This window comes from Pezoporus flaviventris, unplaced genomic scaffold, assembly GCF_033815535.1.
Source record: "Pezoporus flaviventris isolate CSIRO_AGI_PZ_B2104156 unplaced genomic scaffold, CSIRO_AGI_Pfla_v1 ptg000007l, whole genome shotgun sequence".
Classification (NCBI taxonomy): Eukaryota; Metazoa; Chordata; class Aves; order Psittaciformes; family Psittacidae; genus Pezoporus; species Pezoporus flaviventris.
In genome coordinates, this window is record NW_026892555.1 from 26,049,226 (window position 1) to 26,075,469 (window position 26,244).

General features: G+C 37.7%; 1 protein-coding gene across 2 annotated transcripts in view; it reads left to right on the top strand.

The window, feature by feature from the left end:
• MMP16 (matrix metallopeptidase 16) overlaps nt 1-26,244 on the top strand; it is a 201,730-nt gene that overhangs the window by 168,856 nt on the left and 6,630 nt on the right. For both annotated transcript variants that reach the window (XM_061448176.1, XM_061448177.1), the window contains 3 exons: nt 10,920-11,058; nt 22,007-22,157; nt 24,522-24,637. In XM_061448176.1, the coding sequence (XP_061304160.1) occupies nt 10,920-11,058; nt 22,007-22,157; nt 24,522-24,637 (406 nt within the window). The remainder of the gene's footprint in view (nt 1-10,919; nt 11,059-22,006; nt 22,158-24,521; nt 24,638-26,244) is intronic.

Below are 26,244 nucleotides of genomic sequence, written 5' to 3' on the forward strand. Positions count from 1 at the left end.
ACAGCACGTCATGCCCAGGATGTAACTGGGAGTGAGCCGGAAGGGGCTGGGGGACTGCAGGGTTGGAGGAGGTATAGGTCGGTGCTTGGTCGGGCTGAGGGGGGCGAGTTATCGGTCGGCTGGTGCTGAGGTGTTGTATTCTCTTCCCTTGTTATTTCCTTTACCATTATTATCATTGATGGTAGCAGTAGTGATTTGTGTTATACCTTAGTTACTAAACTGTTCTTATCTCAACCTGTGGGAGTTGCATTCTTTTCGATTCTCCTCTCTGTCCCTCCGGGAGCAGGGGGAGGGCAAGAAAGGGGGGGAAGTGAGCGAACAAATTACCTGACTGGGTTTAAACCACGACAACAAGTTCCTGTGTGATGTACTCTAGGTTACCCTGCTCTTGCAGGAGGGTTGGACTAGATGATCTTTTGAGGTCCCTTCCAACCCTTAGGATTCTGTGATTCTGTGATTTTTTGCTCCAGCTTCAGTCATTGTTCCTCTGGCTACATCATGCCATCCTGGTGGTTTATATATTAGTCAGGCTTGAGATGATTCTGATTCTGATGATTTCCCCTGAGGAGAAGGACTTGGGGATGTTGGTGGATGAGAAGCATAACATCAGCCAGCTTCAGTGTGCACTTGCAGCGCAGAAAGCCAACTGTATCCTGGGCTGCATCAAAAGGAGCGTGGCCAGTAGGTTGAGGGAGGTGATCCTGCCCCTGCGCTCTGCTCTCATGAGACCCCATCTGCAGTGCTAAGTTCAGGTCTGGGGTTCCCAACACAAGAGGGATATGGACCTGCTCAGGAAAGTCCAGAGGAGGGCCTTGAAGATGACCAGAAGGCTGGAGAACTTCTGCTATGAAGACAGGCTGAGATAGTTGGGCTTGTTTAGCCTGGAGAAGAGAGGGCTCAGGGGAGGTCTTAGAGCAGCTTCCAGTACCTAAAGGGGGCCTACAAGAAATCTGGAGAGACTTTTTACAAGGGTATGTATTGACAAGAGAAGGGGGAATAGTTTTAAACAGAGAGGGTAGATTTAGGTTGGATATTAGGAAGAAATTCTTCACTGTGAGGGTGATGAGGTGCTGGCAAAGGTTGTCTAGAGAAACTGTGAATGTCCCATCTCTGGCAGTGTTCAAGGCCAGGCTGGATGGGGATTTGAGCAACCTGGTTGACTGGGAGGTGTCCTTGACCATGGCAGGAGGGTTGGAATTAAATGATATTTAAGATTGCTTTCAACCTAAACTATTCTATGAGTCTATGAACAAGAGTGCATATTACAGTTTTCTTGGATAAAGTGTCCACAAAGGCAATCTATGCAACAATTTATAAATTAGGGGGAAAAAAAAAAAGGTTTTGCTTGTGAAGAGGGTCAGAGTATATATGGAGTCCCATAGCTCTGTGACTACTTTGGAAAAATAAATTTTGTTTTCTATATTTTCCCTAATCTTTGAAGCCTCCTGGATTACTGTAGGTGATTTTTAAAGAGCACAGCTATAGATTTCAGCATGACCAGTGAAAAAGAGTTTTGCATATATCTCAAATGATCAGAAGAGGCTTGTCAGGTCAATAGTTAGGACTCAGGATATGAAGCCAAGAGTGTAAATTTTAACATAAACAGAGCCATTTTTGACCTCGAATAAATTACTTGAGATTGCTTTGTCAGTTGCATATTAAAACAGGTAAGAATAGATACTAGAAAAAATTATGCTACTCCTTAGTAAAGACTTCATGGGTAAAATTGCAGGATAATTTTTCCACTTGAAAATATATTTACACCAGTGAACTTTTCATGTCACTGGTTTAGCTGAAGACGGACACTTTAAAGCAGACTCAGTGTAGTACTACCCATGAACAACAAATGGGTAAATTTATCAGGTTTTTACTTGCTCCTACTCTGAGTCACAGTAGTTAAATTCTTTTGCTCTTGGTGTTGCTTAGCAGTAACATGAGTAAGATAATAAACAACAGCTTTCATTTGTCTGGAGGAATGCTTCATTATCTGATTAAATGGCAATAATAAATTGTAATTAACAGCGGTTAATAATTGTACCAAGAATGTACATTCCTTGTTTAGGAATGTATGGAAGCAACAGAACTAGCAATAGCATTCAGTGATGTTTTGAATCCAATGAGTCGCTCTCCTCTCTAGTGAGGAGAGGATCAGGGGATCCAGGATCTCAATATAGAAGGTGCTGAGTTTTCCCTAATTAGTGCTAAATGATCTGACTTCTCACAGTGGTTCTCAGACCACATTTTTCCCCTGTTACAACCATGCCATTGTCTCAAACACATTAGGAAAGATCGTTTCTAGAAATTCAAATAAGTCATCTTCAATGCATTATACATTTATCTGTTAACAAATGGATAACAGTCCTTTGTAGTTTCAAAGGAGCTTTGTTTGTTCTTAATGTTCTTATTACTAAATTGAGCTTAAGTATTCTGTGTGCGTATAGAATAGCCCATTTAGCTAACTGTTTCCTAAAATGAGCTGGATTAGTAGCATTCATAAAATGTCTGATTCCAGTCTTGCTAGAGGCAGTTGTTTTCTGCTGTGGGATTAAGTAGGGAAGCTAATCTATAAATTTCCTTGCAAATTTTATATTGAAATTCTGTATTGAAAACAAACAAACAAAAAAGCAAAACAGAAAAAAAAAATCCCAACAATAAGTCTCATTGCTGAATGGTGCTAAGAATTTTTTCCATATTTAATTCCCCTAGATCGTACCTTCCTTTTTTCTGCTCCATGAAAATTATTTCACATAAAGGTACTCAAAAGCATTTTATTCTTATTTTCCTATTCTATACAGTGGTGTACCTTGACTTTAATGCTATAAATTTCAAACTTGGAATGCTGAAAATGGATTCCCCAAATGAGCAGGGAAAAATCCTTTAATCCCACGTGCTGCAGACCCAGTATTACCATCCCTGAGATCACCTGTGGAATTCACATGAACTAGTGAAGTAGATGTGGAAAAGTGTCTCTTGAGATTAGACCAAGATTTTTAAAAGAATATTCCTGATTTATTTTGGCTTAGATACAATAAATATACCCTGCATTTCTAAAATTCAGGAAATTTCTTAATACTCCCATCAAGGTGTGTCTTAGAGGAACCTCATTCTCTCCTGGATCAGTCTTGAAATGCAGTAGGTTCTGTCCTTTGGAAAGTTTCTCTGTACATAACTGGAACTCTTCTTTGTAAGAGAATAATTTGAAGTTACTAAACAACTTAGTATATTATTTAGCACTGTTTTGTGACTGAGTTTTTTCTTCCTACAATACAAAGATGGGAAAAAATCAGAAGGCTATCATTTGTCTGAAAGTTTCAGTCTGCCACTCATGCTTTGCATAGCTGATGGGTATATTTAATCCACTGACAAAGGCTTGCTTTTGCACTTGGCCAGAGGTAGCTTATGGAAGAAGGCATGACCCAGTGTGATGTGTTAATCGGAATGCATTATTTGATTAATGTTGATGTAGGTCAGTAGTTTTATGTTTATTTGTCTTTTTTTTTCTGCTGTATTTTTTTTTTGTTTGGGGTTTTGGTTGGTTTTTTTGGGGGGTGGGGGGGTGGGGGAGTGGGAGGGGAGGAGGTGGAATGGCGGTAGGATTAAATAGACCAAGCAGTGATCCTCTGGAATCTAGCTATAGTAAAACTTCTCTCTCTAGCAGCTGTAGATACTAAGTTTTGAAGTTTTGCTTCTCAATCCATCTTTTGGTGGATATCCTTACAAGCACTGTATTTATATTTTAACATCAAGTTAGAGTCTCAGTACTGACAGGGAGAAATTCACACAGATATTTGCTGTACAACACAAGGGTAATTATTAATTACGGGGAGTTTCAGACACATGTTTATAATTATAGTCAGAATATTATAATTAGTTGTGACTCGTACATGTTTTTCACCTATCTCATTGTCTGCCTTAACTTTTACTGCCTTATGCACCTACAGTGAGTTTTAAAACCTTGTAAAACCAGCACAAAACCTAATTTCTGCTAAAGTCAACTTAATCGGCATCTTCAAGTACTTACTTGAAAGGTTTCCAATTTTTACTTCTTTCTAGTTCTGTAGATTTTTTTAGAATATCTGTCACATTGGGCAGTCTTTCTGGATTTAGTGGCTGTCATTTGGACTTCTAAATCAGAGCATTGCATGTCATTATGGAATTGCAGGTAGAGTTCATTACGTATAAAATAAAGGGCAGAGCTATAGAGATTTTGTAACAAATTAATATTTTATTGTTGGCAATAGTTGCTGGTCCAGAGACGAATGAGAAAATGAGGTGCTGAGAGGTGAAAGCTCCATTAATTTTGCACTAGAAAGTCCACTAGTTTGTGTATTATGGATGAACTGAAATATCTGGAGATTGGTTTTAATTCTCCTACCCATCAGTTCTGTCCCTTAAGGAACCTGTGAGATGTTTAAGGTGAGAATAAATACTGAAATTGAAATTAATTATTCATAGGAGTGCAGTTTTAAATGTTAATTTGGAAAAAAAAAAGATTACAGTAATGCTTTACCAGTATCAAAGTAAAAAAGTGTAAAAAATATGCATTATGATTATGATCCAGATTTTTTTACCCTAATACACTCTTCTATTCAAAATTCTTCAACTTGTTAATTAAGAAGTGCTTTTATGAGGAAGGTGTTTGCAATGATCGTACTCAGTGTACTATATTTTGGCCCCTCCACTGAGTTACATATATATGCACAGGAAAACTTACCTAGGGTATTAACTGACAGTGCAGAATGACTTATGTATTACCCCTTGTTCAGGTTGTTTTCTCTACAAAGCTATATTGTCTTTTATTTTTGTTTATATCCCATCTTCTAAACAAAACAAATTTTCTAACACTCGAGTGGCTGCTCCTGATTCTTTATCCTACTATTGTCCTTTATCACCTCTGTGCCTGGCAAAATCTTGGGGCAGATTCTCCTGGATGGCATGCTAAGGCACATGAAAAACAACAAGGTGCTTGGTGACAGCCAGCATGGCTTCACTAAGGGGAAATACTGCCTGACCAATTTGGTGGCCTTCTCTGGTGGGGCTACAGAACTGATGGACAGGGGTAGAGCAGTTGATGTCATCTACCTGGACTTGTGTAAAGTTTTCGACACTGTCCCACATGACATCCTTGTCTCTAAATTGGAGAGACATCAATTTGATGGATGGACCACTCGGTGGATGAAGAACTGGCTGGATGGCCGCATGCAGAGTTGTGGTCAATGGCTCAATGTCCATCTGGAGACCAGTAACAAGTGGCGTCCCTCAGGGATCGGTGTTGGGACCAGTCTTATTTAACATCTTTGTCGCTGACATGGACAGTGGGATTGAGCGCACCCTCATCAAGTTTGCCGGTGACACCAAGCTGTGTGGTTCGGTTGATAGCCTGGAGGGAAGGAATGCCATCCAGAGGGACCTTGACATGCTTGTGAGGTGGGCTGATGCCAACCTCATGAAGTTGAACCATGCCAAGTGCAAGGTCCTGCACCTGGGTCAGAGCAATCCCAGGCACAGCTACAGGTTGGGCAGAGAAGAGATTCAGAGCAGCCCTGCGGAGGTGGACTTGGGGGTGCTGGCTGATGAGAAAATGAACATGAGCCGGCAGTGTGCGCTTGCAGCCCAGAAAGCCAACCGTATCCTGGGCTGCATCAAAAGGAGCGTGACGAGGAGGTCGAAGCAGGTGATCCTGCCCCCCTACTGTGCTCTTGTGAGACCTCACTTGGAGTATTGTGTGCAGGTCTGGTGTCCTCAACATAAAAAGGACATGGAACTGTTGGAACAAGTCCAGAGAAGGGCCACGAGGATGATCAGGGGACTGGAGCACCTCCCATATGAAGGCAGGCTGAGGAAGTTGGGGCTGTTCAGCCTGGAGAAGAGAAGGCTGCATGGAGACCTCATAGCAGCCTTCCAGTATCTGAAGGTGGCCTACAGGGATGCTGGGGAGGGACTCTTCATTAGAGACTGTAGAGATAGGACAAGGGGTAATGGGTTAAAACTTAAACAGGGGAAGTTTAGATTGGATATAAGAAGGAAATTCTTTCCTGTTAGGGTGGTGAGGCACTGGAATGGGTTGCCCAGGGAGGTTGTGAATGCTCCATCCCTGGCAGTGTTCAAGACCAGGTTGGTCAAGGCCTTGGGTGATACGATTTAGCATAAGGTGTCCCTGCCCATGGCAGGGGGTTGGAACTAGATGATCTTAAGGTCCTTTCCAACCCTAACTATTCTATGATTCTATGATTCTATGATCTATAATAGTGTTTCTGAAACAGCTTACAGTCTCTCCTTACTCAATGCCCATTTTCTGATTCTTAGATATATTGTTCATTTTTCAGTTTGATTTTGAGAGCTTTTTTTGTTTCAATTCCACTTTTTGATCTGGGAATAGTTATACAAGTTTATGTCTATAATCATAATATTTAATTATCCATCATTATGCAAGATTTCAACTGCACAGAAGCAATCCATGTCTGAAGATATTGGGTAACCACAGATGCTTAAAAAAGGCATTTGATAGCTGGCAAGGAAAGGTACTAAAAACTGTGCATTCAAGGTATATGTTTGTCAGGCTTGGAGTCAGATTGCATGTGACAATTCACATGTTCAACCTGTCTGCAGCAGTTAATGTGTTTTGGGAAAATATAATACCTCAAAGTATATTTAACCAATATAGTGGGAAAGACAAACAGTTTTTCAATACACAGTGTTTCTCAAAAGAGACAAAACTGTTTTTATTCAGTATAATCAAATATACTGAGACTTGTGCCAGAGAAACTGTTTCAAGCTTTTTACTCCAAGTGTGAAAGAGCTTCCTTAGAGAGAATATACGTTATCTTGGACTATGCCTCTTCTGAATTTCAGTAATAGCTGAACTTTGTTGAAAGCACCTTTTCAGTAATTATACCTGTTTAACAAAATGCAGATGATCAAATTGCTGGTAAATATAACTTTGTTTTAAGATAAATTAAGTACATTTAGTTATATGTGCTGAAATGATCCATTCTTTCTGTAAGTAGAGCCCATCTCATCTGATACCACAGAAAGGTCTTTGTCTTGCTTTACAGACACATGCTAGACTTTCTTGATTTCCAGAATTTGAACTCTGGCATTCTAAAACTGTAGAGACTAGTATGTTCATAGGAAAGTCAATTAGGAAAATGAAGTTCACATAAATAAATTATTCTTTCAACCTCTGCCAACACTTACCTTGCCAATTGCATAAATGATCCAAACTTGAATTTCTGCTCTGTTATTTCCAGATATTTGCTGATTCTTGTTGATCTGGCTATCTCTAAAAATTTGTTTATTGCCAAATCATGTGCCTACTTCTGTCTGTTTAAAATAGGACCATAAAAATGCTAAAATTGTACATTTCCAGAATTCTAGTTCTGTGGAAACCTGTAGGGCCCTGACTGATGAGCAATACCCCATTGTGCATGATTATTGCAATGACATGTAAATCTACTGAACATAGAGCAGGAAAATAAAGATTCCATCAACAGAAAAGAGAGCATGGTATGTTATGTTCACAATTATGCTTCAGGATGGAATATTGAAACATTAAATGCAATGGCACAGGAAGATTTTATTTCAAGCCATTTTAGATACCATTTCTATCAGAAGTATCTCTAAAATTACTATAGAAAAAGAGTGGGCATTTTCTATAATTGGTTTCAAGTGAAAAAGCTGGTGCCAGTCCGGGATGGATTTATATATATATATATATATATATATATATATATACACATAGTAACACCCTGTTGAATGAATTTCTTGTCAGATACCTTAACTTATTTTTTTGTTGAAAGGTTATGGATGCATAGTATTGATGTAACTCTTCCTCTCCCTCTCTTTCAAAACAAATTCCTGGGGTTATGCTACATGAATCAAACACTCCAGCTTTGCTATAATTTTTGTTGTGAAGATTTTAACTGTGATATAGCAGGGCAAATTATTGCTTTGTCAAGAACTTGGAGAAAAAAGTTAAAAAGTCTCATTTTTATGCTGCAAATGCCTAATATTAATATAAAATACATAGTTTGACATCCAATTCAGTACCAAATCTGCAGAATTTAATTTTATTGGTCTTGTTATCAAAATGAATTAATGCAAATATGTTCCACAAATTACTAAGGCTGAAACATAACTCATTAAAAGGATCTTTGTTGACTTACTGATTTTACAGGTTTTGTCACACTCTGAAACCTGTGTTCCTTACAGAGTCAGTATCTTTCAAGAATGCATGTTTAGTCTCTTTGCTGAGGTCATTCCACTGACATTTCAATATTATACCAGAAATCACTGTGATGGGATAGTACCACCCAATCAGCAGTGCAATGCTGACCAAATTGACTGCTTGCTATTCTGGACACATCAGTTCTTACACTTGGAAATTTGTGGATTATGAAATATAGCCATGACTAATTTAAAGTGGGGGTTTTTGTTGCTGCTGTTTTGATTTTGCTTTAAGTTAGTGGAATTGACTGAATATTTAACAATGTAGAAGATTATTCCTGTCATTGCAACTGCTTCTCTTGAAACACATTAATGTGATTTGCAACATCTGCTTTGGTGTACTAGTTGAAGTTGGGATTCATTAGCCTTCCTAGAACTTTATAAGTTTTGTCTGTAGCACTGATGTCCAGATTTTCCAGAGTACGCAAGCTATATTGGGAAACTCATGAAAGCCCAAACATTTCATTTACCACCTTTGTTCAGTGAAGTGATTATGTGGGTACACATGTCTTTTTGTAATCAGCTAAGTAGTAAGCCTTTGTTCAGCTTTAAAGATCTTGCTTATTTTGTACCCACAACTTCATCAGTGACCTTCTGAGTTGGTGGACATTTAATGAGAGATGTATATGTTCTGTCCTGCAGCTAAACATTGTTTTCTAAGATGTGCTTTTGCAACCAAATTCATACAAATAAAAAAGTTTTCTCTATCCTGGAGTGAAGAAAGACAAGATTGGAATATTCTATTGTACTCAAGATAGTAACAGATCTATGCAAACAGATCTATCTGCAAACAGATCTATGAGATATGTTGTGGCTTTTGAAGGTTTTATAGAAAAATGGGGAGGGAGGGGGATGAGACAGGGACAACAAGGATCTATTTGGCCTATTGAGACTTATCATTACATCATTCCCTCCTAAAGTAATTTCTAGATTGATGATACCTAAAAAAGTCTGACCTGAAAATCCATTTATCCATTTCAAGCATTTCTTACTGCTTAAATAAAATAACACTTCCAAGTGTCTTCTCTGAGGATTTTCCCCCTGATTTTAATTTTTCAAAGCTGTCTTGTCTTATTTGCATTATTGACAATATCTGTTCCAGCATTCAGAACACATACTTCAGTGAGGCCTTCCTAAATACTTGCATCTCTAAGGTGTATCTCCCCACATTTGCCAGTTCTCTTACTGAATTTTGTCAATCAGTCCTAAAAAATTGCTTTGCTGACCTTCCTTAAATGTTATCATATCATTGTTCAATTAAAAAAAAAAAACAAAACTGAAAATAGGAATCTAATCTATGTTATACTAGCAATGAAATAGCTAGCCATGAAAAAATTAGAAGGATTTTAATAGTATTATTTCCAGGCAATTGCAACTTTTTAACATAATATTTTGCAGGTTGTGTAAGCTATTTCAACTTTTTTCTGGGACTCAAAACAACTCTTTCAACTTTAGACTCATTTATGCACATGATTAAAATGTATTTTTGTATATATATATATCTTGAGCTGCTTTGTATTTGTATGGCTAATGCTTTTTGCAAAGATTTATAAATGTTGAGTCATTGGAAAAATAAGCAGAGAGAGCTGTGATTTCGGGTTCAGAAAGATGATGAATACAGTTCATCATAAGCCTGCTCTGGCAAAGTATTATTCTCTCTCAACTGTGTCAGTTCCCAGATAGGAGCACAGATCTCTTTAGCTTGGCAAGCTGACCTGTAGAGGAAGAAGGCTGAACTGCTGTGTAAACTGTAACATATCTGACAGAATAACACTTTCTTTATTAAGGGGTTTTGTTTTGTATAATACTAATGCTGTAAAAATGTGTGAATGTGTGTAAAAATTTAAATACTTGCTTACCCCATCCTTCATCTGTAAATATTAGATGAGCTGGAACTGTTGCTTTATAAGAGCTGGGGAGGTACAACCTCGTGTCACATACTCATTTCTAACTTTAATAATCCTCATTCCTCAATAACACAACTTCTGTATGGCTCTCACTTAAAGCAATAGCATATCCCACAGGGAGAAAACATTTTAAATGTCAACAAACAAAGAGCAATTTACGACAACATTAGATTTAGCACCTATAAGTGGCTATGATATTAACCATTCTATTTAATATTACATGGACAGGCTGCAAATCTTCCCTAAAGTTATCATCAAAGCATAGTTCTTATCAGACTGATGTAGTAGGATTAAAGCTGTATTTATCAACCTTTCACTATTAGCAGCCACTGCAAAAAAAAAAAACAAAACAAAAACCTGCTTGCAGAATTAGTTGATCTTCAAAGCCTGTCTGTAGTCCCATTACATTAGCCTTATATATATGCATATGGTTTGGTCTAAGGGGACTTGTAGTCAGTCCACAGATTTTAAGTTGGGCTTTTTGTAGGATTGATGCTGAGAAAGTTACATCATCTCATACAGCATGCTGTATGTTCTGCTGAAGGCTATCATCTCTACCAAACACATAGTTCACATGAGTAGCTTATTTTCACCTCAGGGAACAACTAGTTCTGACATATTCTTAGTGTGTGGACGTGACATGGATGCAAGCACAAATATGGTTACCCAAACAGCAAAAGGTCATGCTATAAAAATGCTAGGATAGGTTGTTCAGTGTTTTCAAGAGAGCAGCTGAGCACATATGAATGCTCAAAGTATAGTAAGAGATGTATATTTGTTTTCCAGGATCAGTGGTTTTGGCGAGTCAGAAACAACAAAGTGATGGATGGATACCCCATGCAGATTACCTACTTCTGGAGGGGACTGCCTCCCAGCATTGATGCAGTTTATGAAAACAGTGAGGGGAATTTTGTCTTTTTTAAAGGTAAGAAAAAAGTTTGTGTAATATTTTCTGCTGTGATGATTTCTTGTGTCTTGCTTATTTTTACTAATGATTTGTAAATCATGTTGCAAATTGGTAGCTAAATGAAGACTATATGAGTTATGTTATCTCATTTTGGCAACCACAGCTTTAATTGATTAACCTTCAGAGTGTCAGATCATTTACATATTCAGTAAAAATTAAATTTGGAAGTATAAATAAGAGACATAGTAATGCAGTGATCTACTATGGAATCCTTTTTGAGAAATGTGGATTAGGAAGCAAGAATGAAACCACAATCTTGTTTGTTTGTTTGTTTTTGTGGTTCTCTTTGCTCTTCTTCATTTTTACAAATGAAATCTGCATATGTTTAAATGGTGTCCCTGCTACATATATATCTCATTGTACTGCACTTATTTCATCTGAGAACTGTGATGTTAGGATTTTCAGGTGGCACAAATAAGTATATTTTTTAGATGCATGTTTAGTAATTTGAAGGAAAAAAGCTGCAGAAAATGTGTGGATTAAATTGTTGCTAATCGTTCTTTTCAAAGTTTCACTCCCATCATCAGCCGCTCTTCAAAATGAGAGTTCTTGAACATGCATCTAACTTAGGTTTAGAAGAAAATTATCCTGTATGTTAAATAAATACCCATTTAGCAACAAAAGAGTGCAAACCATATAGAATATGTTTTATAAGATAATAATTTAGAAGAAGAAAGAAAAAACAATACGTATGTGAAAACTTATTCAGCTGTTTAGTGCTGTGATTCATTTGTTAACTTACTACAAAAAAAGTAAAATTTTTTTGGAAGTTGTTATATAAAAAATTAACTATATTTTACTAGTGGAATCATTAACAGATAGATAGAAATAATATTTCTTTCCTTATGGAAACATTATCATCTTGGGAATGCTAAATTGAAAATGTTTAATAACATCCAGAAACACTGCACAATCGTACAATGCAGTTTATGCAGTTTATGTTACTAATAGGGAAATTGTATTTTTGTGTGGATAGTAAGGGAAATTGCATTCCATATAGAACATCTTTATTTATGTGACTTCAATACAACATGTACTTTTACTTCTGTTGCCATAAAATAACATTCATATCATAAAACCTGGGAAGTTGATAAGATCAGGAATCATGATAAAGGTGCCTCCAAATTCTATCCCTCTGCTTGATTTTTGGTCCATGAGACATGAGAAGAGATAAATATCATTCTGTAGATATTTCTTTGCTCATCACTGCTACATAGAGCAAAGAAACTACCCTCTGCATTGCAGACCTCTACCTTGATAATGCTGAACTTCAGACAGAAATGGTCAAGCTTATTGTTCTACCAGCTTTCTTTTCCTTCCCAGTGACCTCAGAATATGTTTTATCATTATTTAACTCTGCATCCAGTGCTGACTGGCTCCTGTTAGGTCTTAGAGGAATGGGTTGATTCAGTAGTCTCTAAGATATACATAACAAAAAACAAAAAAAAAAAAAAAGAGAACTTCCTATTTTCTACCTGGGAAATTTAACAATTAGGACTAATCAAAGCAAATAGAGGTAGCAGGATTGTGCTCTTAGAAGTCAGAACACTGTGTTCATTTCCTTCCTCTTCCCAGCTTATGCTCTCTGGTTTCAAACCAGCTACTTCTGTGCTTTTTACCTGATATGATATTTGGATTTTCTGTTGCAGGTATTTTTCCACCTGCTGTCTGAAAGTCCTTCACTTATTTTTTCAGAGACATCAGTATTGTCCCTTTGTTTACCAAAGTTAAAAATCCTATATTTCCTTTTGTAATTTTTCTGATTTTTTTTTGCTTTTCTGCCACTTCATGATTTCCTGTATCTCCCTAAAGCTGTTTGTTGGTCCATGTAATTCATGTATTTTGCATTGCAGCAGAATCAGTAGGTTCAGCTGAGTCTTTTGTATGTGTGTGTGTCCTTGAAAATTCATGTTAACCAGAGATCTCAGCTGCCTTGTGGAACATGATTGCAGAAGTATATCTCAATATATTGTGGGTAACAATCACTGTCTTGTTTCTTCCATTCCCTCACAAAATGTCTTTCTGGAAAAAGAGTATATGTCTTCCTCCTAAAGGTATTAAAAATACACAAGTTGATTATTGCTAAGATAATGAGCAAGTAAAGTATGTTATCCAGGTAATGTGCTTTACCGATCTAAAGCTGGTCAAGCCAAGTAAGTTCTAGAAGGAGATTAAAATCTGAAGTCTAGCCTAGAGATGTGTTCATTTGCATCCACTATTCAGAGGAAAAATAGAAAAGATGGAGTGCCATCAGAGAGCTTGGGCTAGAACAATGTCACCATGCATTCCTCTCAAAGAACATTTTCCACATCACTTCAAGACTGGTCAGTATATGGGTGAAGACTGCATTTATTTGAGGATTTTTAAATAAAGTTTCCAAAACTTCTTCTTAAGTTATCATTAACATACAATGTCCTGAAAAGCATAAGGTCTTGAATCTTCAGTGTGTGGTGGAGAAACAGGTCAGTGTGTAGATATCCTCCCTTCAGAAAAGCCACTGCTTCTTCTGCAGATGTGCAAAGGAAGGTTCCAGGCACACCTTCCATCTCCATTGCCCTCTTTCACTCACTTTGGAAGCTTTTTTTGCTAGTGTGAAACCGCCTCCTATGACTAACTTGAGGAGCAGCGATTCTGCTCTCTGAGGAAGGTGAAGACAGGAGTAAGACAATCTACTCGTCTGCAGTTGTACTAAGCAATTGCCACCTTGTTTCTCTTTACATGCCTACACTGTCATGAGTTTAGGATAAACAGTATTCTGTTAGGCAGGTGACATTTTTAAGATGCACTCAGGGTAGGCCTTGTGAGCAATCCTGGATTAAAACATCCTGTTTATCTCTTTAGAAAACCACAAATCTCATTTATTTTCAATGATCTATGCTCTGTTTGATTTGTTTAATCCTTGTCTTCAGGACTGCAAACATCAAATTTGAAACAATAAATTATAAAACAGGTTTAGACCTTGTTTAGATATTGTTTTTTTATCAGCATTACATTTTTTTCTCCCTATGTGTATACAGTTGGATTCATGATATTAGTAGATGTCTTTACAGTAGTATAAATAGAGATTGATAAATGTATAAAAATACATTTAACTTTTTTTCATAGGAGCTATATTGTAAAATATGAACCATATACAAATGATACATGATGGCAGCTCTGGATAGTACATTTAGTTAGTAAACTTTGAAATCTTCATATCAAATGTGTCTGCGATGAGAAATGTAATTATTTTTAATTTGTGCTAATAAAATCTATCAGTATATTTAAAACTATTTGGCATTATTCAACTAAGAATACCTAAGAAACCAGTGAAATCATGCATAAAGTGTTAGATGTCTGTAGAAAGTCAAACTGAGTTAATTTCAAGACTATTGGATAAAGTGTCTTTGCTTTTAGGATTTCATTGGTTTGATTTTTTTGTTTGTTTGTTTTACCATATTAACTTTTTAAAAAATATTAGTATTTTTTTACAGAAGGGTAAACAATTGTAAAAAATCATCAACATGCTTGCAGTGCAAAGTGAAATTTGCTCGTTTCTGGTGGCTTAAGGTACTTGGCCTGCCTCATGCCTCATGATGCTTGTAAGGTACATGACAATCTGGATGGCTGGTTATAAAAAACCCAGATGTTTACATTCTTGTTATTATTCATTGCTGGTGTCCATGCTGAATGATAATAAGAAGATGGCACCAGAATAATACTTTTTCTTTTTAATGAGAAAATGTGAACAATAAAATTTATTCTGTGTATCTGTGGGAATTTATATGGTGCTAAAAACAAAATTGTCAAGCCATCTGCACTGTTGAATGTTATAGCAAGCCAAATGCAGCAATAGAAAGGCTGCTGTAAAACTCATATTAGCGGTGCCACCATCATAACTTTCAACTGCACTTACACAACTGTTGACAGTTTTGTTTTAAAAGTAAATTTACTATACTGCTGTCAGATCATGGAGCAGAGAAATGACAGAAACTTAACATGGAAATAAATAGAGAATGAGAAAAAAGGAAGCATGAATAGTAATTTGGTGATACAAATATGAAGACACTTGATCCTGGCTTGAAAGACTAAAGAACAAAGGTGACTGGAGAAAAATAATAAAATCAGAATTAGGTATTAAAATTTTCACCGGTTTCAATTGAATATAATTCCTAAAAATTTGGAGAATTTGTCTTATCACAGTTAAACTTACAGTGATTTATACGCTAAATCCCACATAGGTCTTGCACTACACACATACAATAATTGTGTGTAAGATGACCAAAACCCTGGTTGCTAACAACCCAGGAGCACAACTGTTCAGTATTCTGATTCTACGAAGGAAGAACTATCATTTAAGGTCTGTATAATTGTTTGCAGTAGTCAGTAGGCAGTTAAATAGTCAGAAGAACATCTGGAGTTAAATATTCAGTATTTTAAGTAAAGCATAGCAATACTCATACTCTTTATTTCCAGTATTTTTTTTTAAATGTCAAAGATAGGTGTTGAGAAACTGCAAATAACTGCAATCACAGTTCATCTGTCTCAGTTGTTTCCCTACAGTAATGGTATTTAACAAGGAAAGACTTCAAAAAGTAAGACATTTTGACTTTTTTATCACTTGCTTCATTCCCAGTTTGTGACCTTACCATTCTGCTTGTTATTATCACAGTATCACAGTATGCTAGAGATTGGAAGGGACCTCAAAAGATCATCTAGTCCAATCCCCCTGCCGGAGCAGGAACACCTAGATAAAGTTACACAGGAATGTGTCCAGGCGAGTTTTGAATGTCTCCAGAGAAGGAGACTCCACAACCTCCCTGGGCAGCCTGTTCCAGTGCTCTGTCACCCTCAATGAGAAGAAGTTTCTTCTCAAGTTTAAGTGGAACCTCTTGTGTTCCAGTTTGTACCCATTACCCCTTGTCCTATCGTTGTTTGCCACTGAGTAGAGCCTGGCTCCATCCTCGTGACACTCCCCCTTTATATATTTATATACACTAATAAGGTCACCCCCAGTCTCCTCTTCTCCAAACTATAGAGACCCAGCTCCCTCAGTCTTTCCTCATAAAGGAGATGCTCCACTCCCTTAATCATCTTTGTTGCCCTGCGCTGGACTCTCTCCAGCAGGCCCCTGTCCTTCTTGAACTGAGGGGCCCAGAACCGGACACAATATTCCAGATGCGGTCTCACCAGGGCAGAGTAGAGGGGAAGGAGGACCTCTCTCGACCTACTAACCACCCCCCTTCTAATACACCCCAGGATGCCACTGGCCTTCTTGGCCACAAGGGCACAGTGTTGGCTCATGGTCATCCTGTCGTCCACTAGGACCCCCAGGTCCCTCTCCCCTACACTGCTCTCTAACAGGTCGTTTCCCAACCTATACTGGAACCTGGGGTTGTCCCTGCCCAGATGCAGGACTCTACACTTTCCCTTGTTATATTTCATCCAGTTATTCCGTGCCCAACTCTCCAGCCTGTCCAGGTCTCGCTAGATGGCAGCACAGCCTTCTGGCATGTCAGCCACTCCTCCCAGCTTAGTGTCATCAGCAAACTTGCTGATAGTACACTCAATTCCCCCATCTAAATCATTGATGAATATATTAAATAATACTGGTCCCAGTACTGACCCTTGAGGCACTCCACTAGATACAGGCCTCCAACTAGACTCCGCCCCATAGACTACAGCTCTCTGGCTTCTCTCCTTCAGCCAGTTCACAGTCCACCTCACTACCTGATCATCCAGACCACACTTCCTCAATTTAGCTGTGAGGATGCTGTGGGAGACTGTGTCAAATGATTTGCTGAAGTCAAGGTAGACCACATCCACCACTCTGCCATCATCCATCCACCGTGTTATTTCCTCATAAAAGGCTAAGAGATTGGTCAAGCATGATTTCCCCTTGGTGAAGCCTTGCCCATGGGATTTCCCCTAGCAATTGCTTGAAAAGGCCAAAGTTTGCCCTGCTAAAGTCCAGGGTTGCAATTCTACTTGCTATTCTACTGGTCCTACCACACAAGATCCTGAGCTCCACCATCTCGTGGTCGCTGCAACCAAGGCAGCCCTCAACCCTTACTGCTTTGACCAGACCCTCCTTGTTAGTGAGGATGAGATCCAGCAGCACTCCTCTCCTGGTTGGCTCGTCCACCATTTGCAGGAGGAAGTGATCATCCATACACTGGAGGAACCTCCTGGACTGTGGCTGGGTTGCTGAGTGGTCCTTCCAGCAAACATCAGGGAAGTTAAAATCCCCCACGACAACCACGGCCTGTGACTGTGAGGCCGCTCTCAGCTGCCTGTAGAAGGCCTCGTCAACTTCCTCACCCTGATCTGGTGGCCTGTAACAGACACCCACAACAGTATCCCCCCTGCCAGCCTGCCCCTTAATTCTCACCCACAGACTCTCAACTCCCTCGTCACCTGTCCCTGGACAGAACTCGGTGCATTGTAGTTGCTCCCGTACATAAAGAGCAACCCCACCACCCCGCCTGGCTGGCCTGTCTTTCCTGAAAAGGACATAGCCCTCCATGACTATATTCCAGTCATGTGAGCTGTCCCACCACGTCTCTGTAATTGCCACCAGATCATAGTCTCCTGACTTAACACAGGTTTCCAACTCCTCCTGCTTATTTCCCATGCTGCGCGCATTGGTGTACAGACATTCCAGGGAGCGAGCTGAGCACACCGATTTCACCCTAGCATTATAGGAGGCCTCCCAGTCTTCATCAGTTCTGGAGTGCTGCCCCACTGGGGCAAGCCCAGCTACAACCCCATCCCCCTTCGAATCTAGTTTAAAGCTCTCCAAATGAGCCCTGCTAATTCGTGCCCCAGCATCCTTTTGCCTCTGTGAGATAAACCTTTCCCACTTGTCATTGTCCAGACTGGTGCCCTATAAAACCAGCTGTTATCAAAGAATCCAAAGCCCTGCCTGTAGCACCAGTCTTGAAGCCAATCGTTTATGGACTGAATCTTCCCGTTCCATCCCACATCATCAGTGGAAAATGGAAGGAGTGAGGAGAAGATCACTCGAGCCCCAGACTCTTTCACCATTCGCCCCAAGGCCCTGTAGTCTTTCTTCATCCCCCTCAGACTGCGGGAAGCAGCTTCCCCCTCACCTGTCTGGAAGATCAGCAGCGGGTAGTAGTCTGTCGGGTGCACCAGGTTGGGGAGCGAGTTATTATATTAGGTTTTACATTAGGGAATAAAAACGGAGGGAGATGAAACATTCTGAAGGTTTGCCAGACTTCATGAAACACGTGGTGCTTTATTTTTTGTGTGAGTAACAACCCATCAACTAAACTTTAAGGGACAATGTTATGAAATAAATACAGTGGTGATTTCTGCCAAGCGCATAGGTTAGGACTCTGAAAAGGCATCAGTTACCTATAAAAAGAATCAAGCTATAATTATTCTAGTTATGGCATATATTTTTTTATTTCCATTATAAACACGATTAATGAAGTGTATTGAATATTTACTAGTGGAAGTGGAATATGAATTAAGTGAACACATACTGACTCAAGAATTCATTTTTAATGCATTTTAAGATACATAAATATAATTTGAAATAAAAGGAGCTTATTCTCATCACAGTAAAGTATCATTTGCATTAAATTCCAGCTTTAACTCTTCCTAACATTTTGTTGTGAATTTGAAAGCTTCTAATTTTTTCTGTCTTTTTTGGAAATCCTCTGATCAACAGCCCTTCACTTTCCTTCAGCTGAGGGAGAGAAACTAAACCGGAAAAAAAACAACAAAATCAAACAACAAAACCAAGAACAAACCACCTAAAACCCTCTGAAACAAATAAACAAAAAAACCCTGAAGTAATAATTGTCAGCTAGATAAAACATTTGTATTTCCTATATACAGTCTCCCCCATTAACAGTCCGTGCAGCCGTAGCAGACTAAACATTTCTTCCAAAGCACATCAATAGAAGTCTTTCCCACATATGTTAGAGCTTTCAATGCCCTACCGTCTCTATAGAAAAAACAGTCAAATTTACCTTTTCACTATTTAACCAGAAAGAATTTGCTTTTTAGTAAGAAGTTATGTGAAGAATTTAGTTTTTTATGTCATGTGTTCCCAAAGCTTCACTTTCCTTCTACTTCAGTATATTTGAATATGCAACAAATATGTGCCTTAGTGTTGCTGTCACTTATAGTGGCGTGTGCTCAACCCGTGTTTATTTTGGTATGACCTGATCTTGTTAATGTTGTAGCTGATAATGTTCTTAACAATTGCTGTTACTTTTATTCCTTGTGAAGTCCAGAGAAAGGTAATAGCATTACATACATCACAGCATATGTCTCCCAATGCTGTGCAACAGCTGTGATTTTGAATGATCTTTGAAACAGAAATGAGCTGGCTCAGTATCATTCACTGTATACCATCTGTTGTTCACACCATAACTACCAACTGGTAAGGTCCAAAACACATGACTTATCATCGTGTTTGAAACTGCCATTACCATCTGAAGCCTTCTGTGCATGGTCATGTGAATTGGCAGAAGGATAAACCACATGGGAGGCAGGACAGTGAATGACTGAAGATGCTTACCCCTGTCATAATCAAGCCCTATAAGTGAATTTTGTAAGGAATCTCAATAAAAGTAAATGTCATGTTAGCACAGACTTTAATCCTCAGAGAGCACAGACCTCAGCTTTCCGTGACCATTCTTCATTATTCTCTGTGTCTCCTTTATTTTCACTACTTCAAATGGCTCTGCACGTATTCATTGAATCCTTTCTTCTTTCAACTGGCAGGGAAGGAAAGATGGATCTGTTGAGCAAACTGTAGTGTTTGTGCTTGGAAGTGGGTGACAAGCAGCTGTAAAGAAGCTGATAAAAAATTTACTCTGGAAACCCAGCATGGGAGGGACTAAAACTATATCTCCTCTCCTAATTAAAACTGTGATAATATGTAACATGCTTAAAATCACTACAGCATAAACAGGGAGATTAAAAAAAACCCTCCCTTTAAACAAACATTTAATACCACTGAGGGATAGTTAAAATACAGCTCTCTAGATTTTTCCCTCTTGGTGAGTGGCATACACCTGATCCTCAATCTTTGGGGTAATATTGCATTTCCTTATAAAATATTTATACAGCACAGTGTCTTAACCTTGTAAGTCTTTGTAGCAGCCTGCCTAGCTTTACAGGTAAGTGCAATGGCTAATATGAACAGCTATGATTTTATCTCTCAGGATATCTTTGCAAATATGCTTGGGCAAAATATATTTTCATATTTCTCCCCTAATATTTTAAATATTGTCATAAATAACAATGGATTGACCAAAGTGAAGTATCCAATAAGCCAATTCAATATATATGTTCATGGATCTTCTGTGATGTAACTCAGAATACATACATGATGTCAGAGTATCTTCTCCTTCAGTGTTATTATTACTAAAAATAGCAATGTTTTTTGGAAACGCAGGTGAAGGTAGTGCTTTGAAAAGAAAAAAACCACATGGTTCCTGCACAGTGGAGCCTGTAGTCTAGCTCAGAAAGTGTCCCTGTGGCCTAAATGACATAGTACAAAGGGAAGACAGACCTCAAAGCAAGCTTTTCAGATAAGTACTAAAATGCAAATTATGCTCCCTTTTCCCTGTTTCTAGGGGGCATATGAGGATCTTTATTCCCTTTTTTCAGCCAAAGCTGTGTTTGAAAGCGAAGTCTCTACTGAAAAGACACAGGTGAGAAGTGTATTTTGAAGAAGAATTAGAAGAAAGAAAAAAATGTAAAACGGAGAAGATAGTTGCAAGAATAGGAGGAGAGGCACAATTATTGGGGGAAGTGTTAGACTAAAGGCTTAATATGAGAAGAGGTGAGATAATCACAGAAGTGTTCAGTGAGGAAGAAGAGCTTAGCTAGGAAGCTAGAGGAGATTGAAGCTGGGAAACTGGAGTTGTGGGCTGGTGAGGTAAGCTATCCAATTACAAGACAGCACAGGAAGCATCCTCTCCAAAAACAGGGACAGGGTGTGGGGGAATACTACCAAACACTGGTGCAATTGCTACTTCTGTAGACATGCATGCCAGTATATAGAGAATATATTTAGTTAGTAAATGCAAAGTAGGGTTTCAACCACTGAGCATTGCCAGTATCCAGGAGGCACCAGCCTATTATTTTGATTTAAGACGGTTTAGGTATCATGAGGTTTGTGTAGACGCTGTGCTAAGAGTTATGCATTTACCTTGTATTATCAGCATGTAAAAGTCAAGTGGGTAGTTTTGAATGATTCGTCACCCACAACCAAAGGTTAAATCTTACTGCCACAGGTACTAAAGGCAACCCCCATTGATTTCAGAAACACAAGGTTTTCAGCTGTGGGATTTCAGAACTGCAGTTTTGTCTTTAGGCCATAGTAAAGAAAATCTGATTAAAAATGTTTTAAATTCTATGGTCATTTCAGAAATAATCTAAATAATTTGTACATCCTTCATGAGTAATTTAATTTCTTGAGGAGCAGGAGAGTGCAAAGTAACAAAAGTATATGGTCTCTGTGAGGCTAGGATTTTTTATTTATTTCTATGCTTTCTTACCTCATTTTGTCTTAACATTCACTCTTCTTTCCTAATAAAATGTAAAATTGTTGTGTATTATTGCTGCAAATGTATTACATTACCAGCCGCAGAGCCTCTTGAGATGATTTCATTTTCATTCTGGGTTTGAACCCTATATAGCTGATATCAAAATACTCTGTGGACTTATTGAACTGAAGGTGCTTTATAAATGCAAGGTATCTGTAAGGCATATTTAATTTTGCATTATCTGCAGTGATAGAACATTTTTCATTTGTGTTTGGCAGAACCACTGTAGCCCTTTGGGAGTCTTTCTTATTTCTTCAGTATGTATTAATATTAATATTGATAGTACTGAAGACTAACACACAATATGTACGTGTATATATGCTTTTGTACAGGTAACAAGTTCTGGGTTTTCAAGGACACTACTCTCCAGCCAGGTTATCCTCATGATTTGATAACTCTTGGAAGCGGAATACCTTCCCACGGCATTGATTCAGCAATTTGGTGGGAAGATGTTGGGAAAACCTACTTCTTCAAAGGAGATAGGTTGGTATAGGAATTATGCAAGGAAGCACATTTCTTATAACCTAAATCATATTTGTGTGAATATACTGAAATGTTCAAAAACCGTGTAGAGGAGGCTGTCAGTGATATGGCTTAGTGGTGGTCTTGGCAGTCCTGGGGTAATGGTTGGACTTGATGGTCTTAAAGGTCTTTTCCAACCTAGTTGATTCTATAAGTATATGAGTATATGTATGTCCAGTGGAAAATTTTTTTTATAGGTCATCAGTGCGTCATAGTTGTCACAAATATAAACTTAAGTATTCAAATTAATGTAGTTACACACACTCTTACCTGCTCCTTTTTGGACACATTTCTAAACCCTGTCACATAAACAGGCAAGGCATGTTGCAAAGCTTTTTAAGGTCAGTGAAAATTACTTCTCTGCTACTATTCAAAAATAGGGTAAGAAAGGGAAATGACAGCTAAGCCAGGAAATGAAAGAGCAATCTGAGCAGTTCCTTTGGAATTATTTTTAAATAAAACTTACAGTTCCCTTCGGAAGGGACACTTATTTTTATGATTAATAAAGAGCAGGAAAAAATTGTAAAATCTGAGTTACTTGAATCCTGAAAGAGACTTGTACTGGTCACTTAGTGTCTCTGTGTCTTCATTTCCCTGTCTATAAAAATAAGTTATCTGACTGATGGATTTTATGAGTTTTCAGGATGTTACTATGTTTGTTGATTGATGTATCACTGCAAATTCTGAGTCCTCAGAGAAAAATTATCCCTTATTAATAATTGTAATGTCTGTATTAATTTTATTAAAAATATAATGACTGCTTTTGTTACTGTTTGGTACTTAGGATTCTGGGACACTAACAGTATTCATGGATCTCTTAAGAAATTAATGTACATCATAGAATATGTTTACAACACTGCAGCTGAAAATTTACTAGCAGTACTCTAATATTGCACTACAAATTGACATATGCAATTTTAATATTAAAGCTTTTTTAAAAAAGAAACAATTTTTTTCCCAACACTCATGATGAGGAAAGCACATAACCAAGTAAAATTTCTGTGCTGTTTGAAAACTAAGTATCATTTCAAGCAATCTGTTTCCACAGTGAAAAAGAAAGCCAACTAAATAATTTGCTTCCAATAGCTGAGTCTGGAAAAGAAAGATGTTACATTTCAAAATAAAGAGTGTCATTGGCTGGTTACTGGTGCATATGTGACTAGATTAAGGAATCAGGCTATAAAAATAATTTATGCATGAGAAAGAAAAAATAACTACAAAGGATTTTAATATAACTTGCCAACTCTTAACCCACTTGAAATCTTCACCTTTTAATTTAATTGAAAGTTTAAAGCCAAAGGACTGCCCCACAGAGAGAATTCAGAGGAGTTTAAACCATTTTGGTTTTTAAAAAGATTAATATGTGAATTGATTAGAGTGTCTTAAGTAACTTGCAGGGACAAAATGTCATCCATTTAAGGATTTTTTAATATGTCAGGAACAATCATAACAAGGACTTCTAAAAGTTTAAGTCAAATGAAAAGGGGCCAAGTTTTCTGCAGTGACTAGATTATGAAGGAAAGTGATACATTTCAGGCTTTTGATGTCCTGAAATGTCGAGTGGATGCTTTCAATGTAATTTTCACATGAATAAGACTGATTTTGGAAAAAAAAAAAAAAAAAATTCTCACAGGAAACCATGCTCTAAATTAGTGGAGCTAATCAAAACACCCAAATGACCCACCCAAATACTGTATCAGAATACACAGAGGTACTAGAGATACAGTATGCTAATTCTTAGAACCAGTAAGAGATAATCAGCAGTAACTGTAAGTATTAGATAATAGTAAATACTTCTTACATGTTCGGGCTGCATTCTGAAGCTTTTTAAATTGGAAAAGGCCTAGCTGAGAAAAAAAGGCACAAAAGCAGGTTGAATTTTGTATCTATTTAATGATAATGAAATGAGAAGCTACTGTAATGCATACATATAAGGAGTTAAATTAGGATTCCTGGGAGTATTTTAATCTTAATCTACTGTCATTTTCATAATTAAAATATTATCTAAAACATTAATATATTTTTTGCATGTTGTATCTCTGCCACCATGTAGAAGTCCAAGGCATCAGAATTGCTGCAATTATAAGTGAGATGCATACTGATTTAGTTGTCAAAGTGCATATGTCTTTTATCTTCTGCTTACATGAAACAGTTGTCCAGTCAGCAAAGAGATTTCTTTATAGTATGCTAGTATGCTCAAAGAAAAGAAGTCAAGAATTCCCATTTGTGGCTAAAGAACGTAGCAACGTTAGAAGGCAGAAATATGTAGTTATTCAGCTGCTCTCTTATAAATGATTTTTTCTTTTTCTTTATAAAACATTTCAGGTACTGGAGGTACAGTGAAGAAATGAGATCCATGGACCCTGGTTATCCCAAACCAATCACAATATGGAAAGGTATCCCAGAATCTCCTCAGGGAGCCTTTGTCCACAAAGAAAATGGTATGCAAACACATTCCTGTTCTAATGATTTACTAACATCTTTTATGTGAGATAGAGTAGTAGAGTGGTGATTGAGTATTCAGGGTAAGTAATGAAGGAATTCTTGATTTATGATCAGAATATTTACTGTTGTGGAACTTGCTATTGTAGAAATGGCTGTTTGCATGTACTTTTTAGCACAACAGAGAAAAGTCTTTCAAATTTAGTATCATAAACCTCAATTTATGTTTTTTCTTTTGTCTTAATTCACTTAATTATTTTTGTTCTCTGCTGTACCTCTTAAAAAGTACCTCTTAAAGCAAGCTTCCTAAACACAGTATATTCCTGTTTGAATTGTCAAGGTATTGGCTGTTTAAACAGCTTAGAAGGTGTTATTTTTATTCTGAACTAGAAAAGGGAAGCAAAATCATTAGCTAAGCAGAAATATCCTTAAGAAACTATGAAAATAAAAGATGTCATAAGCCCATGATGCAGAAATGCAGACCATAGGGATGTTAGTCTGAAATGCTAATACCTGTATCAAGATGCATCATCACAGGAAACTAAAATCTCATCTGGCTTCACCTCCAAATGAATGAAGGCAGCCCAGATATCCATCTTACAAGAATTCAGTGCTTCTCAGGGGCTGCTGGAAGGCTGCCAACACAGCGCTCAGTTGCTCAGAGTTTAAATCGCTTTGACAGGAATAAAAACATGCATTTATTGTCACTTATTGTTGGAGAATTGTTGTATCGCATATGTGATTTATTTATTAGTAGGTTCCATTTGCCTCACAGGCAGCACATAGAAATATTGTCATTATTTTAATTTCCTTTTAATAAGCAGATAAAAAATTCTTTCCTTGTATAAATCATTTAATTCTCATATTTCAATCTATAGCTTGATTAAGCAATTTATCATGGAAATGTTTGGGGGAGGAGGGAGTGGGTTTTAGGTTTGGATTGTTTTTTTTTGGGGGGGTGGTTTTTTTTTCAGAAATATGTTTTATTGCTTCCTTGCTTTGTCTCTGTTCTATCCAGAAGCAGAAACTCTCTCTAGATTCTGGACTTTTGGATAGAATGGATTTTTTTGTGTTGTATTTATTTGTTTTAACTGGAAAGTAGGTCAGTCAAGATGTTACTCTGCACACATCGCATTCAATAGCTAACTGTTTGTAAACACAGATGTATGTGAAAACGGACACAAACATTATATATGCACAGACAAACATAATGTATACAACCTCTGCTTTCTTCCTTCAATTATTTTCCAGGGTATTTTCAAAGAAATTTAACATATATATATATATGTATGTATGTATTTCTTACCTTGACTACATTCCCCACAATAAGTTTTCTATGCTGAGCTCAGGTACACATGTCTCTCATTACAAATTAAAATTATCTTACTGTAACACTCAGACCAGTGTTTCTGAAAACACTGCAGTGGCAGAACACTCATTGCTAAATCGGGAAAGACTCTTGACTACAGCAAAGCCGCTTATCTTTTTATCCCAGTGGCTTTGATAGTCTGTCTGACTCTTTGAATGAGGAGGATGGTAAAGCATGACATGAGATAGCGGAGGAGGGGAAGGGAAAGAGGTCATTCTTGGGCTTCTCAGAAAGCCT